The sequence below is a fragment of the Gobio gobio genome (assembly GCF_949357685.1).
Source record: "Gobio gobio genome assembly, chromosome: 14".
NCBI classification, from domain to species: Eukaryota; Metazoa; Chordata; class Actinopteri; order Cypriniformes; family Gobionidae; genus Gobio; species Gobio gobio.
In genome coordinates, this window is record NC_137107.1 from 23864110 (window position 1) to 23881305 (window position 17196).

Sequence of the window (17196 nt, forward strand, 5' to 3'; positions counted from 1 at the left end):
GCCGCACGGCACACTTCTCAGAGAAGAGTTTGTGGTATGTGTAAAAATGACCTCCTCCATAGGACAGCGCGAGCTCGGCTATGATTGCCAGATAATCATTCAGCTCGCGGCGCCTTTGGGGGAAAACTGAACATATGATGTCCGTGAAACGGAAAAAAGCAATCGAAAATTCAGGAAAAGAAAGTAAGCGGGATGAATGTGGGTTGGTTTTTTTTTAAAGTGACTGAAAAGTCCCCGCAGTCTATTTGACGGTTTATGTCTGACACAGGAAACAGAGAGAGTGATGACAAATCAATGTCCAAACCTGCCAGGATCTGTGCCCTGTTTTGGGCCACTGGAGGCAGCTCAGAGGAAACAGCGTTAGCTGGGACAGGCATCGGTGTTGCTGTGAGGAGAGAGAATGAAGATTTAGTTTGCAGTTGGCGGTTGGAAGAGAGAGGAACCGGGGCTGCGTCTGGAGCTTGGAAGGAAAAAATGTTAGGGGCATGAGAAAGAGAAGGATGCATCTGAGACGTATGCTCTTGTGCTGCTGGTAGAGGTAGCCCTGCGTTTGCTGGAGCTGCAGGCCACTGAAAAGAATGAGTGTTAGTAAATTGTTGATAACTTGGAGCTTGGACCGCTAGCAAGCTCGCGCTAGCATCTGCGGTGGGAGCTGGAGGCCACTGAAAATGCAAAGGATTAGGAACTGGAGGAGGAATGAGCTCAGAGGCTGAGAGGAGACCTGTGGGCCCAGCCCCAAACATCTCTGCGCCTGTAGAAGTCCATGCTAAGAAACAGTCAACGACAGGAAGGTAAATCGGCTGTCTATATACACCTCCTATCGTTGATTTTTTTTTAATGAGCTCCTCTTGTGTTCAATTAGGTTTAATTATCTGGGTCTGCTCCACTTAACAGTTTTAATTTCCTGAATGTGTTCCTCCCGAAATTTGTTTATAAAACATCAATTTGCTCATCATTATAGCCACCCCAGTTACAACAAATGTCTTTACTGTAATTTTTAATTGATTTAATGCATCCTTGCTGAATAAAATGATTAACTTTTGTATAGATAGATTAATTGATTAGATAGATTGAGTACCGTAAGAATAATGTCCATGTTTCATATACTGTGTTTGAGCACCAGTAACTCACCATAGCCCCAGATTGCACACGAGTGACATTCTGCCAGGAAATGTCAGGTAATGATGAATCTGCTCCTCTGGACTGATCTGACAGTGATTGAAATTATTTGAAATTACAGCGAGTTGACATACTAAGCCGAATGAGTTGTGTAAAACTGGAATAATTAACATAACGATAGCAAAATTATAGGATTTTTTTCAAGATGCAAGATTTTGTTGCATTCTCCCTCATTTAAAATTAATCTTTGCTGTTTATTTGCACAATGGCAATATAACATAAATGCAACTGAGTGAAAATATCCTCCTGGTTCACGAGTTCACACTTGCATATCATTTATGGAGAGTAAATTTTAATGCGTATTTGGCCCGAACCTAGAGTACCCCCAGTGTATGTAAGTGGTTCGAACTAAAAGTGTGGAGAAAGGGTGGTGGAGGGATGCTGTTAGACTGTCAACGAATGGAGGTAAGACTGCTGCGTATATATACCTCTTGTTGATTAGCTGAGTGCTCTCCACTTGTGTCAATTATCTGAACGTGCTCCTCCCGAACTTTGTTAATAAAACATCACGTTATAAAATGGAATGTCACATGCCTTTTGACGGTAAATTTCCCACTGAGGTACGTTGTATGGCATGCAAGTTGAAACCCTTTGTTTAGTGGACGGTTTGTAAGTCTTTAGTCTACAGTTTCAGTGATATCACATATTTTTCAGTTCACATTGCGCTTTTTACAATGCAAATTGTTTTAAAGCAGCTTTACAGAAAATGCATGTTTCTACGTTACAATTAAGAGTAATCTGTTCTCAGAGGTGACTGTGTCAAAGTAATGTCCATTTACCACAACTGTACAGTTCAAAGATAATACAGATCATACGGTTAGCGAAACAATGAGCACTTAAAAGCAATTACACATTGTGATCATAGTGATTACAACATATGGAAAATTGGGTCGTTTTGTATGTTGATTTGGTTGTAGTTTCTTATAAACATATCGGCCACCAACCCAGTTTTATTTCCTTTTCAAATCCTGTTTTTACTCAAATTTGACTGTTATCACACGCTGATACTTTGAGCTTCAAATAGTTAATGGAGGGTCACATAGTATAACTCCTCTTTGAGATGTTACTTATCTGGTATTATTATTTACCTGGTCAAACTGGTAAAATTAGATACTTAACCTCTGTAGAACTGAAGCATAATCGGAATAATTCACATTATTATTATATTATTATAAGTTTTCCCAATAAAATAACACATTTTGTGATTATTTTCACAAACACTGTGGTTTAATGTGGCACACAGGTATACTATTTTCCTGGAGCAATCACACCAGTGACAAAAACACTGGGGCCGTGAAAGGATCTTCTGATGCAGTCAAGTCAAAAACTTCTTTAACCAGAGCGGCTTTGGGAGGAATCTCAGTGACCAGGGAGGTTCAGAGAGGAGCTCTGGGACTGGAGCAGCCTTAGACACCAGCTCTGGTTGGTGAAAAGGGTGTCCTGGGACTTTCAAGTCAGGAATCTCTGTGGGGCCTCAGAAGATTCTGGAGCAGCAGTGACAGGAACCTTATGGCCTTCACTGGCATTTCTGGAGTGGCCCGACAGGATTTCTGTGCCCAAGGCGGGGGAGAAAGTGAGCTCTGTGGCCATGAGTGAAATCTGATGCATCCCTGACGGATCTCTGGAACACCGGATGCAAGGAACAGGAACCTCTAAGGTGGCAGTGCAAGGAACTTGTGAGACGGCTTGACAGGGACCTCTGGACAGCTGAGTGTGACTCCATTACTAAAATATGATTGGATGGTGTAGTACATAACTAACTTAACTAAAACTAAATAAACCATTTGCCAAACACATCCCTAGGCGAGTAGATCCGCAAGACGCTAGACTACTGCCTCAAGCCAAGGCGCCAGACGCAACCAAGGCCTGCCAGCCCCACAAGACGCTAAGGCTGGAGGGATGGAAAGGCTAACTTAACTAACTTAAACTAAACGAACTATTTACAATATATACACATCCCTAGACGAGTAGTTCCGCAAGACGCTAGAACTACTGCCTCAAGCCAAGGCGCCAGACGCAACCAAGGCCTGCCAGCCCCGCAAGACGCTAAGGCTGGAGGGATGGAAAGACTAACTTAAACTAAACGAACTATTTACAATATGTACATATCCCTAGACGAGTAGATCCGCAAGACGCTAGACCTACTGCCTCAAGCCAAGGCGCCAGACGCAACCAAGGCCTGCCAGCCCCGCAAGGCGCTAAGGCTGGAGGGATGAAGTGGCCACTGATGTCAGCCCGCCAGACGCAAGGCTGACCCTCTTCATGACCTACACGGGGATCTGAAACATAATTAGAAATTGTACAAATTAGACAAACATTTTTCATAAGGTATACAAATACAACTTGTCATCTGCAATGGATGAGGATTGACTATATGAAGCAGTTGAAGCAGGTATTGAAAGGAAGCTGATTTCTATATTCAGATAATCAATCCCAACAAACAAAAAGACAAGAAAAAACAACAACAACAACAAGAGAATGTCAATATATCTTCAAACTCATTTGACTTCTCTTAGACTCAGTACCTTGAACCAGTTCTGGGAGAGCATCTCGTCCAGATGAAGCCTCTGCTCTGGCTTGCTCTTCAGGCAACCCCGGATAAAACTGCAGCAATCTGTGCAGAAAGATGGAGAGATGTCTTATTATTACCTTCAACTTTACACTTGTTCTCTAAGCTGTAAAACTGCGGGAGAATCCTGCATCATCCATAAGAACATATTCTATAAAGCCACTGTTTTCTCTCTTTTACATGTTTAAGAGTTCCATTGTCCTTCTGTGTTGTAATGAAATTCTCACCATCTGAGAAGCCCGGCTGGAACCAGACACCAGCATCCATCAGATTTATATTGCTGCTATCCGGGAATGTGCTGGTTATCATGGCAAACAGCAGCACCCCCAGCGACCACACTGTTGCCTCCTTCCCATGGTACTCGCCCTTCTCAAAGTACTCCGGAGGGCAGTACCTTCTGGTTCCTGGAGGAAAGAGTTTGTCACGTGTCAAAGTTTGCTTTACCACTGCATGTTTTTTTACTTTACTCTGACTGAAATGGCATTTAATTTTAGTCAACAAAAACAATTTTATGCTGAGAATGTTGTTAGTGCATTGTTAATATCTCGCTGTGTCTCATCTGATTAAGACATGGTGTAACTGGACACTTGAGTTTAAGTCCCTAACTATAAGTTTGAAAGATACATACCAGAGTAAGTTTCGTAGGATGAGGCTTTCAGGAGGTCCCCACAGCCGAAATCAATTAACTTGACCTCCAGGGTCTTCGTGTTGACCAGGAGGTTCGGCATCTTGATGTCCCGGTGGAAGACCCCCCGGGAGCAGCAGACGGCAGCAGCGCCAATCACCTGACACATAAAATGACGTGCCAACACCTCGCTGAAGAGTCTGCCGTGATGCTTCCAAAAACGGTGCATGTTCATGCAGGACAATGGGCGCTCCAAGACCATGACGTACTCGTTGGGACGGTCCTGCCAGTCCAGTAGCTTTATGATGTGGTGACAGCTGGGGCCTTCATTGGCCTTGGCTGTCAGGGCCACCTCAAGAGGAACTGGTCTGGGATGGTCAGGCTAGAAGACAGACAATTTTCATGATACTCAGATGGAAGTGGTTTCTCAAATGAGGATTTTGAGTCTGTTTATCTATTGAAATATTTGTGATTTACATTCATCTAAAATATTATAAATTGCAAACAGTGATTAAGAGGAGATGATATAGACAGCGCAGTCTACTTACAAGGTGGATGTAAGGCGTGTTCTTTGTCTTTGCTGTGACTTTCACAGCAACCTGAAGGCCATCCTTACAACGGATCCCTTTAAAAACAGTGGCGAATCCTCCTTTCCCCATCTTCTTGCCGATAGTGTATTTCCAGAAAATGTGGTCTATTAAAAAATCATTATAATTATTTTTTATTTTTGTATTGTTTAATAAAGCAGTGTGCTACAGTGTGGCATATTTATTCTAAATGCTGTTAAAAATATTTGAACATTGTTTCTAATTCTCATATAATTAATATACTTTGAATGACTTTTAATCAAATATTAATTGAGAAATAGGGTAAACGTACCTATTAAGCTCACCAAAGTCTACATTGAGACATTTTAGTGCACAGGGTATTGGTTTCAGTACAATAAGTTATGTTAAAATAAAATATTAATCTCTCACACAATAATATTTTATTTATTTATTTATTTTAAATGACAAAAGCATTTCAATTAAGATGTAGGCTACATCATTAAATGCAAAAAGTCTGGCTGTGCTTAATGGGTACGTTTGGGGGAAAAAACTAAAAGAAATGTTACAGCTGCATTATTTAAAACATAAACTTTCGTTTATACATACACACCTTAAATAATATATTGTGCGTGTTTTATTTTGGGTTATGACAGTAAACTCACCCTCGATCCTCATGATCTCATCACAGTCCAGCTGTCTCAGCAGATGTGGTGAAATCTCACCCACTGACAGACCGGCTAGACTGTCCTGATCTTGAGGCCGGAGGTCCTCCACTTGCTGGTCCTCGGCAGTAGCAGGGGAGACTTCAGGACTACTGGAAGGAGGTTCCTGATGATCATTGTCCTCTGCAGTATATATGACGTCCTGTACTAGAGAAGTCTGACCTAAAGAGGAATATCAACCAAAAGCTTGTTTTAATCAAATAATATCAATAAAATATTGATACACATACATATGCCCTTTTCATTTTGGAGAATCATTTGGTTTCTTGACAGATTAATCTTCAAACTATGGTTCATCTATTTATCACATGTCTTGGAAAATAAGTCATTGATCTGCATTTGTATTTATGATTGTAATAAGGCATATATAAATATTGTGTGTAAATGATAAAGAGACTTTTTGATGTTTTGCTTGTCATTTACCATCAGTACAGCTCCTGGATGGGGGTTCATCAGTGTCCTCTTCCACCTCACCCTGCTCCACCTGCTGCTCACCCTGAGCGTTGGTGGATTCGGGACGAGACAAACAAAATAAAGAGGCAACAAACTTTCGAAACCTCCTCTTTTTCTGCCTCTTCTTCTTTGTCTTGTCCTCCCCTCTCTCCTGCCCGTCTCCCTCACCGGTAACCACAGGCGTCTCGTCAGGACGAGGATGGTGCTCCGCCTTGTGGTCGGTGGGTGTCAGTGGCGTACAGGGATTTACCCCGTGCACACACTCACCTCCTCCCTCCGGGTTCACTTTACGAAATTGTCGCTGTCCCATAATGAACACGATAAAACGCTATCAACAACTGCAAACACACGGTGAACACTGCTGATAACACAACTCCTTACTCGCTACAAAGTGAACAGGTGAATTTCATGCTTTATATAGTCCCGCGCCAACGTTCTATTCGTTCTATTCTATTCTCGCCTCCGAACATCACTTTTTAAAATTTCATATTTTCATATATTGTTTCACCATTTTTTATTTATTAATCTTTGTGTGATTCAAAATGTATAATAGGCCTTATTGCATAAATTAATATGTTGTTATTGTTGTTATTAGGCCTAATATTATTATTACAGGTTTCATTTTAAACGTTTAATAGGGCACAACTTTTAATGTAGGCCTAATAATTTTGTATAGCTAGGAAGCATTAAGGCATGTTTAATTTGTGCAATGGCTCCCAAAATATTTGCCCACGGATGTAGACACTCAATAGGAAACTTGTGTGATCTTGACTTTACACATTCACTAATTGGTTAAAAGTAAATGCAAGAATGAATGGCTCAGAGAAGTGAAGTTAGTTTCTGGGAACAATGAGAATCTGTTTGCAGATAATGCAATGGCATACATTTTAAGTGTGGCTGAACTCAGCAAATACTTTTTGAGGCCACCGAATGACATGTAAAACACAAAAATGTACTCTTGTATGAATGCATTCCAGGATGTATTTACCCAAAAGCCATTATAAAAATATAATGATAGCCTATTTGGAATTATAGAATGAATGAATGAGGCATTAACCTATAGCGCTTTTTACTAGGCTACTGTATACAAGAAGTGTTTTGCAATCATATCGGTGGTCTCCCCTCATCCACCACCAGTGTTAGTTATTATCCTTTTATGTTTTAGTGTTTGAAACCAACATATGAAACCACTACTAAAGAAAGTAATTTGTCTAATTGAACTTTTTGTCTCAAAGTCTTATAGTTAGTGAGATATTGCCCTTGCGACATCTTTACTCATTTTGGTTTTGGTAAATAATTAACATTTAATGTTTCAAAGCTTTCTGGATACTCTTCATCATTGATCCTCCGGGCTGTTTGTGGCTCTCCCCTACAAAAACTGACTAAAAGCCATTATAATGTAAATTGAGGAAAGTATGCCATCATGTGGTGAAAAGTACTCTTACAATGCAGATCATAACTGCATGCAGTGGCACAGCGGTTGAAAGGGCAGCTAACTCAAATACAATAAACCCTTGTGCTGTGTTGAAAATGCATTAGGCTACCTAATTTGGTGTTCCCGTTCAAAAATGGCCAGCCTTTTACTTGTAAATCTCTCAATTATATTATCACCAAATATTGGGTTAAATCTTTTTGCCAACTTGATTCCTTCACAGATTTTCTATTTCTTTTTGACTGAGCATAGGTTTCAGTGATCTGAGCTTATGCACCTCAGTGTTTGAGTGAAAAAGTTCACAATTAGCCCTATAGTTACAAAAAGAAATACAAAACCTGTCCTAATTGAAAGAAAACAAGTTGATAAAAAGATTTATTCCAAAAAATGCCAATAACATAGCATATTGAGAGATTTATAAGCAATTTTATTCACCACAGATGTAACAAGGTCAAACCATCCAGCCCCCACCCTAAAAAAGATTATTTTTTGGAAGTTGTTATACCCTCCCTGTGTGAGCAAAGTCATTAAGTTTAAATCCAATGTGACAACAACAACAACAACAAACAAATTAACAAAATCACTAGTAAATATTCCAGATGTATTTTTTTATTATTATTTGAAATGTTATATGTGAAGGAACAAAAAACATTTTTCATACTTAAAGGGATACTTTATACAAAAATGAAAGTTGTCATTATCTACCGGCACTTACAAAATACACATTTTGAGAATGTGACCACCAGTTCCACTAATTTGTGATTGAACAATCCCTTTCTCAAAACAAAAACTGAATAATATTCAAGACTGTGTAACCCAATTTGTATATGAGTAACGACGAGAATCAGGTGGTTTTTGTTTTCTATTCCAGGGTGTAGATGTTCTCCTCCACTGGTCTTCTTGTGCGTATTTCATATATAATGTGTCGGGGCTCCTTTGAGAAACTGAAGTTCAAAACACAGCAATCATTGTGATTACACTGCATTTCAAAGAGCATTATAGTATTCTCGAAGTGAATCACATACTTACCACCCACTGTCAAATGCTTTCCCATAAACGCCACCTGAATCAGAAAATACATATTTCCTTGTATGATGTACATCGCAATTTAACTAACTCTTCATAGGAATGTCATTAAACAAATGTTTTGTAGATTCATAGCTATACGTACGTTTGAAGGTCAAAAGGGCCAGTGCTCCCAAGAGGAGCAGTAGCAGACTGAGAGACAGAGACAGCACCGGGATGTTTATCTGTAGTGTGATCCGAGAGATCGGCTCTTCCATCTTTAAATCACAAAGTCAGAAGGGTTTCATCATTTTAAGTTACATGGTTTAAATTCAGTTAAAAATGTTCCTTTGTTCACTGTCTGGTATTGACAATGACTTAGTTAATGTGGTTGTGTTTATTTTCCTGCAATCTACTAAGTTTTCCATTGTGGATTTATTAATTAAAGACTCATTTGTTTTCATCTACTTTGTTCTGCGCATCATCGTAGGCTTGTAGCCACCACTGTTACAGAATGCCAGACCCACAAATTGAGTAGTTATGGACATACTAGCTGTCCAGCTGCTCTGCCTGGAGTAAGAGCAGCAATCTCTTGAGGACCACACCCGAGGATTCCTACAACTGCCGTGCTAAACAGATTTTCCGGACAGCTCTCCGCACCTTTTATTTTACCAGCTTGAATGCAGAAACCAAAGCAGGCCTGCCCGGTGTCAGTCCTTGGGGGAAATCCACCGCGTTTGTGGAGTGGATGATGGGGAATAACAGATCACAAGCCCCACTCCAGATTCAGAGTCCAGCCCACCACTGCATGGAGCGAATGCCTGAGCCCACAACAGACAGTGAGCCTGAGCCTGCCGCAATTCATGAGCCAGCTAAGAGGACTGAGCAAACCATACCCACGGAACCTGAGCTACATGTAGAATCTGGCCAGCCTCCCGCATCCCTCTGGCTCTGCCTTGGTCAGACGTCTCTCTGCCAGCTCCACAGACTTTCTGAGCTGTCCACTGCGCTCGTCTCTCTATCCCTTCTGCTCCGTTTCCCTCCAGCTCCACCTCAGTCCCACAGGCTACGCCTCAGTCCTCTGGCACCCTGGCTCCACCTCGGACTCTCGTCGTTGCAGCTAGGCCTCGGTCTCCAGGGCCATCAATGTCGCAGCGGCTCATCGGCTCTTCAGCTCTACCTGGGTCTGTGTTGTCAACATAGACTGTAAAAAAATATCGACGTAGTGTCCGTGACGTCACCCATAGGATTCTGATGAGCCGTTCTGAAGCGTAAAGTATGAACGAGATGGCTGTTGCCATCTTGGCAACGCGTCATCGCGCGTCACTCCCGGATAACAGAAAATGGGCAAAAAGGCGGGACGTGGGCGGAGCTGAAGTGACGCGATGACTAACAGACAGCAGATAAATGGCTATCCACCTGTCACTCGAAGTGGCCACGCCCTTAATTATGCAGAACTTTAAGGCTTTATATAATGTAAACGAATGAGTTATAAAAAAATTCACCCCCCTCACAGTTGTCATGAAGGGTAAAATGAGCCGTATAGACCAAAACCACAATTTGTACCAGGCTGAAAACATGTTTTAATCTGCTGTAAAGTTGGCCATTTTAACATGGGGCTCAATGAGATTCTGCTCCCTTCTGGAGCCTGTCCCTAGCGGCTAGTCGATGAATTGCAGTATATGCCACTTCCATATTGGCTTCAAAAGAAACTGCGGGAGGTTGCCGCTTGGTTGTCAACCAAGACTCCACCATGGCTCCTCCCTCCCCTGCATGACTACACTTGCTCCTGGCTCCTCCCCCTGGTTTCTCCTGCCACCAACTTGTTTCATGATCTTTGCCAGCCCCTCATACACCTCCAGAGCCCCCACCCTCCCTGCTCTGTTGGACTGTTGTCAGTTTAGGAACGCACTTTTCCGGGTTTGTTTCTGTTCTCCCTGATTACTCCACATGTATTTAAGCCCTGAGATTTCCTTTGTTCCCTGCCTGGTATTGACAATGTCTTAATGTGGTTGGGTTTATTCTCCTGCGATCTTCTGAGTTTTCCATTGTGGATTTATTCATCAATGGCTCTTTTGCTCATCATTATAGCCACCCCAGTTACAACAAATGTCTTTACTGTAATTTTTAATTGATTTAATGCATCCTTGCTGAATAAAATGATTAACTTTTGTATAGATAGATTAATTGATTAGATAGATTGAGTACCGTAAGAATAATGTCCATGTTTCATATACTGTGTTTGAGCACCAGTAACTCACCATAGCCCCAGATTGCACACGAGTGACATTCTGCCAGGAAATGTCAGGTAATGATGAATCTGCTCCTCTGGACTGATCTGACAGTGATGACACTATGAAATTCAGAGTGAAACACAGGAAATTGCTTTTGCTGCTAATGCCAGTTGACGCGTGAGAAACATTATCTCTACCCACAAGGGTCTGTGACATTTGAGTTGCTGCACTATGTGGTCTCTAATGAACTGTTGTGCACAAATAGATATAAGGACTGAAATGCAACTAGTGATTCATCATATAATTGTGGTTTGTCTAAGGAAAAACTTGCATGACACTTACTGTGCAAATCAAGTATAAAACCGTTAAAAGCAGTCAGCAGAATTTTTTTTTTTTTAAGGCAAGTCAAAGGAAAAAACATTGTTTTTTCATGCACTGCTCAATTGTAATATTTTGGGCTATTTAAGGGTTTGTTCAATTACACATGACCTATTTACATCTGTAAAATTGAATGCAATACATATCTTTAAAGGCCATTTTCTCTTTTTTTTTCTCTTGCTCTGAGCAAGAAACCTCCATTTATTAGCACTTACATACACCAAACTTTACAGTTTTATTCCTCTCTATATTCTGAAGGTTTGTACAGAGGGTTTTTTCATCATGATTTCTATAACAATTGATTCCTAAAAATAGGGTCAATTTTTTTCTGGTTGTTGGCAGTATTTTCTAATTTATGGAGTGACTAAAAAATAGGTAACACTTTAGAATAATGGTCATTAGTTAACATTAGTTAACTACATTAGTTAACATGAACTAATAATGAACTGCACTTATAAAGCATTTATTTATCTTTGTTAATGTTAATTTCAACTTTTACTAATGCATTATTAAAATCTTGTTAACATTAGTTAATGCAGTGTGACCTAACATGAACAAACGATGAACAGCTGGATTTATATTAACTAAAGTTAACAAAGATGAACAAATACAGTAACAAATGTATTGCTCATGGTTAGTTAATACATTAACTAATGTTAACTAATGACCATTATTCTAAAGTGTTACCAAAAAATATATCCAAAATCACCTATGTCAAAACCTTTAATATGCCAACAAATTTTGATCCCGGCTTCATATCTGTTCTGGAGATTTATGCAAATTAGTGCATATTTAACTACATAATGCCTCATGTTTACGCATAACATTTCACATACTTTTAATACAAAACATTTATATATCTACCATGTTCATCTGTAGTGTCTTGCATGAACAATGCCCCTTACCTGTCTGTGTGTCCTGTGGTTCTGTAGTAATTGGGGTGGTGGTTGTTGGAGGGATGGTCGTTGGGGCTTCAGAAATGAACATACATGAAGATTTATTCAAATATGAAGCTCTCCAAATGTTGTCCAATTTTAAAGCATCTGTATGACTTGCCTTTCATGACCGTCAATGTGTAGGACACCTTCTTATCATTGAAATATCCTTCTATGTCCACTCTACAGCAGTACGGCCCACTGTCCGCCTTCTGTATTCTTTGGATCCCGAGGTCCATTTGTCCTGACAAAACGTCTCCAATGAGCCTGTACCTGTCGGAGACTTTGGAGATGACGCCATACTCATCTGTTTGCACTATGATGTCGTTGCACCAGAACGTTCCACAATCCCGTCCCCAGCAGACGTGGCTGAGGCCATGGTGTTTCACTGAGTAATGACATGGCAAAATCACTGTGCTGCCCTCCGTCACTTGAAACGCCAACACGGAGCACCTCTCAGCTGCAAGGCACAAAAATTAGCAACATTTCAGAGGTTTCTTTAGATATAAACGTGGATACAATGTATTAGTGCAGTGGATCTCAACCATTGTCCACAACAATATTTGAAATCACAATATTTGAAATCCCATCATGTTAATTTATATAGCATGTTATACAATAGATTGCTTTAAATCAAGCAGCTTTACCTTATTAAACATTAAAAACAATTTCAGTGTCTCGTTTCATTAGAAGTACAACTTCATTTTCTACTATAAATCAGCTCTCTAGTGTGTTCATGTTTTCATTCGCAGACGTCTGACGTCAACAGACTGAGAAATGAAACTATTTGGATGTGAAAGAGGCAGAACCTCTACCTATTACGTAATCGCCACAGACCAATGGTAGTACAAAAGTGTTTACCAGCCGTAGCAAACGTTTCCAGAAAGTTTGTTTTGGTAAGCTGTTTCTAACTACCAGAACGAACTCCAAACGAAGTTCATTTTGGCCTGATTTTGTTCGAAATGACATCACATCAGTTCGTTATTCGATTTAGCTTTTTTTCTACTATATTTTAATCTGTAGTGTACCCTTACTTTTTTCTTACATACCAGCACTTCTCACATTATTTCATAAGTATTTTTATCTTGTTTTGTTTTGCAGTAATCTGTCAAAAATTGCTAATGAGATTATAAAAATAAATGTCAGATTTTCTGAAAATTAATCTTCATATCTCATGCTTTTTTGTAAGTTTACCTTGACTAAAGAATTTCGATATTCTTACAAAAAAAAAGTGTAATTTTTTGCAGTGCATTTTCAGTTGTTGTTTTAGATCATTAATTATACTATAAGGTAAATCTCTCACAGCACATGCCTTACATAATTGTTAATTTTATAGTGCGTTTCTTGCCTGAAATGGTGAGGAGGAGGATCCAGCGAAGGACTGATAACCAGGGAGGAGCAGCCATTCCAGTGTGCTGTTCAGGCGACACTGCCTTGTGCTGGGCGGCACCAGGGATATGCAGAGGAGGACATGTGAAAGAGTGACTGTGTTCTCCAGCTCTGCGCCTGTGACATCTCCAAGAAGGACAGGGCCACTGACCCATCTGCAGGCCTCATCTGGAGGTGGAGTCATGCAGCAAATAATAGGGCAATTGTGTGATGGAGTTTTATCTGAATATCTTATCTTGTCTGTAAACAGGCTCCATGAATGAGTCGGTGGGCCTGCACACAGCACACGCCATGTCCATGGTGGCACGTGTGTTTGCTATTGGTGGTAAACAGTGTTCATGCAGTCACAGCTGGCTGATAAATAAACCAGCCAATTCTTCATCAGAGTCAAGGAATTGGCTGAATTATTATTGAACAAACATGGACACTATGAGTGAGACTAGCTGTAACCGCTAGAAGACTGTACAGGTAGTACTTAAATTGTAAAATATACGCCTAATGATTTTGTGATGTTGCTCCCCTTTCGAAAAAGATATACTTTCAGCCTACTCTACTTCTCAGCAATATACACTAAATTATAGGCTACTTGACTTATTGCCTACTGACAGAAAAAGTCTAAAGCTGCGTCCGAAATCGCGTAGCCTACTGTCTTGAGTATGTACTACATTTGAATTTGAACTTACTTGGCAACCATTAAAAAAGTATGTTCTATAGTATGATAGTACGTACGTACTACATCCGCCAGTTGCGTCGCTTCGCCTCCATTCATAAATCCTCTCCCATGGCCTCATGGGATAGTAAAGTGTCCATCGAATGAGCACTTCAGAATCTCGCCGGAAGTAGTAAGTCATCCAGACTTTTCGCCTACTGTTTTTTGCCGTACTTTTTTTCTCGCATACTATATAGTAGAGAAGTATTCGATTTAAATCACGATTTAAAGGGGCGTAAATCACGGGGGGGACAGGGCCCCCCCAATCTGAGGGCTGTCCCCCCCTAAAAACCATGCTGAGTATTGTAAATAATATAATGATATATAAATAAATGTGTAAGTAGTAAAACAATACAAAAGCAAACGGGACAAAAAATGCGTTTAAGTTTAGAAACATTTTGAGTCCCAAGTTTTGGTTTCAAAGCGAAATGTAAAAGTGCCTATTTAAGGGAGTGTGTCATTGTACTGTTTTCTTGCTGTGTTTTTCATTAAGAATAATAGGCTAATGAACCCATAATTCAAACAACCCGCCCTCGAATTGGCGCTAATTCTAAATCTAAGGTATATGCGCACGGCGCTCTGTCAGATCTGTGTTGGGTTTTGCTCAATATGATAATAAGTGGCAGATCAGAGGGCTTGCTGCAGTTGAATAGCTAAAGATCTGAATATCATAGTATAAAATACTATGTGGAGGATGCAAGATAATTTTATATAATATGACTGTGTGGTGAACCTTACTCATATTTAAACAACTATTGCTTTGTATTGTTGGTCAGATAAAATGACAGAGAAAAGAAAAACAGACATTAGATAACTTTTCAGTGCACCAAAACGCCAAATAAGCACAAATAGTTTTTTATTTTATTTTAATTAATTAATTTTTTTTGTGGTACACATATCCTTACAAGTACTATTTTGGCTGTATTATTTGTGTCCCCTTCAAAATTGCTCTTGAGAAATTTCATGTTTATCGCCCCCCCCAACTGTTAGATAAAATTTACGCCCCTGGATGCAGCGTAAGTATGTTTGGCCTATACTTGTACTCAATCTTTTGATAGAGATATAGGCCTACTTAAAAGTATAATTACGTATTCAGTATACTTGGCTTGTAGTTGCGTTTACTCTTTTGATTGAGTAACCCTAATCCTTTTTCCACATAGTTTTACATAGGCCTACTGTCTTATAAACTTATTTTGTGAAAATATTGATTTATAAAGAAAACAGATAGGCCTAAGTTCCTAATTCTGAGTATCTGAATTTTTTTGTTGGCTAGTCCACTGCGTACATAGGGATTTACTTCAAATCTACTTTACTCTTTGCCCGCCATTAATTTCCCCACTAGCCATGTTTTCACTATTATATGGCTGGGGGCGCAAAATAGTACATCTCCTGATCAAAGTGAAGAAGCAGAAACAAGTGATAGGCTGCGACCGAAAACCTAGGCCGCTGACTCGTTGCCTTGCTGCCTTATCATACAATGACAGAGCTGCCAACTCTCACGCATTGGCCGTGAGACACACGCATTTGATTGGTTTCACACGCTCACACGCCACACCCCCGATTTCTCACGCTGAAGTGCCAACCCGGTCTGTCTGTCAAATGCCTGAAAGATGAGTTTATCTATATATCTATATCTACATGTTGAGCCGATCATGCTTTCGGTGAGGGGGTTCAAGATAAATGGGAAAATAAATACGGTGTTGCGCGACCTAAAGCTACATTCCGTTTTGGGTTCTGACGAGCGAAGTGGAGCGCTGTGACGCTCAGAGGTGCGTTTCCCCAAAGTGTCGTTCGCTAACTATGGTCACAAGTTCCGTCATTATAAGCATAGTTAAACGAGTCGTGTTTCCCGAAACCATAGTTCCAACGAACGTTCGCAAACAGCATCGCAAAGTTGATTTGCATACATTTTGTTCTTGCACTGATGTTAAATGTGTAGCCATTTTGCACTGGGCAGCCAGTTTGAGATATAGGCTATATTTGAGTATTGTGTGTAATGATTCTGACAGTTTTTTCCATTGAAATGACTGGGGAAAAGTGTCCCAATAACCCTGAATGCCTATACTCTTTGAAATCATAATTACATTGCATTATGAAGCTTGAAACCCAAAATATTATAACATTCTTCAAGAACAATTATTCAGTTATTTGTAACAATCTCATTGTAAAAAAGAAGAAGAAAAAGAAACATGGTTTCAATGTAGCCAGCTACTTTTTGATAGTAACTTGTAGTGTAGCTATTTTCAAAAGGGTAGCTTGAATATAACTTAACTACTCAGTTTTTACTACAATGTTTTTTTAGATCAGCCACAGCAAAAAAGAACCACACAACAGACAGAAGAGCAACAGACAGGACAGACAGTTATTTTCCTTTTTCTTCCCTGTAAAAGTATGCAGTAGGTTGATGTATAATCAATTTGTTCTATTTAGACAAAACCATGCCTCTACATAGTGCTTTAAAATTGTGTGTGTGTGTGTGTGTGTGTGTGTGTGTCTATAGGATATACTGTATACAAAGCGTCATATAGATGCATTTTGTCTTAATAGAAATAATTAATTATCAACCTTATCTATCAAAGGCAAAAAAGAAATCAACAACAAAAACCAATACTACCCCATTCAAATGCTGATGCAGAGAGAGTGTTTTCTGTGATGTGTGTGTATATAGCTATTATATATATATATATATATATATATATATATATATATATATATATATATATATATATATATATATATATATATATATATATATATATAATATATATATATATATATTATAATATTATTATTTATTTTATTTTTTGTTGCAATTTTTGCTTTGTTCGCGGCAAAATTTTGGTTGGCCCCACCAAATCTCACTCTAAGTTTTTTTGAAAAGTTGGCAGCTCTGCAATGACTTGAGCGTTTGTGTATGAAGGTACCTCACGAAACTAATTTCGGACAGCAGTGTAACCGTTTAATGACCTAAAGCAAAATAGAGAGCTTTGGTGAGAACTAAACAAATATTCAATTACT

At 39.6% G+C, this 17196-nt stretch overlaps 2 protein-coding genes across 2 annotated transcripts; both read right to left on the reverse strand.

Moving 5' to 3' along the window:
* Window positions 1-1933: 1933 nt before the first annotated feature.
* Window positions 1934-6406, reverse strand: LOC307137080 (serine/threonine-protein kinase pim-2-like; the record flags this gene model as incomplete). Its single annotated transcript, XM_079834560.1, has 7 exons — window positions 1934-3458; window positions 3705-3793; window positions 3976-4152; window positions 4377-4755; window positions 4922-5067; window positions 5584-5805; window positions 6067-6406. 7 exons carry the CDS (start codon window positions 6404-6406, stop codon window positions 3447-3449), a joined length of 1365 nt encoding a protein of 454 aa, XP_079690686.1. The 3' UTR covers window positions 1934-3446.
* Window positions 6407-8123: 1717 nt separating this feature from the next.
* Window positions 8124-13593, reverse strand: LOC307137040 (hepatitis A virus cellular receptor 2 homolog). Its single transcript, XM_079834520.1, has 7 exons — window positions 13429-13593; window positions 12202-12540; window positions 12051-12116; window positions 10795-10886; window positions 8700-8811; window positions 8558-8591; window positions 8124-8472 (listed from the first exon to the last, which is right to left on the reverse strand). The coding sequence occupies exons 1-7, from the start codon at window positions 13484-13486 to the stop codon at window positions 8391-8393; spliced, it is 783 nt and encodes a 260-aa protein (XP_079690646.1). The 5' UTR covers window positions 13487-13593; the 3' UTR covers window positions 8124-8390.
* Window positions 13594-17196: the final 3603 nt, after the last annotated feature.

Coding starts and splice junctions, on each gene's coding strand:
- LOC307137040 (XM_079834520.1), bottom strand. CDS start 13,486: ATGGCTGCTCCTCCCTGGTTATCAGTCCTTCGCTGGATCCTCCTCCTC. Junction 10,887..12,050: donor ACCACAGGACACACAGACAG/GTAAGGGGCATT, acceptor TGAATTTCATAG/TGTCATCACTGTCAGATCAG. Junction 8,812..10,794: donor GTGTGCAATCTGGGGCTATG/GTGAGTTACTGG, acceptor TGTGATTTAAAG/ATGGAAGAGCCGATCTCTCG.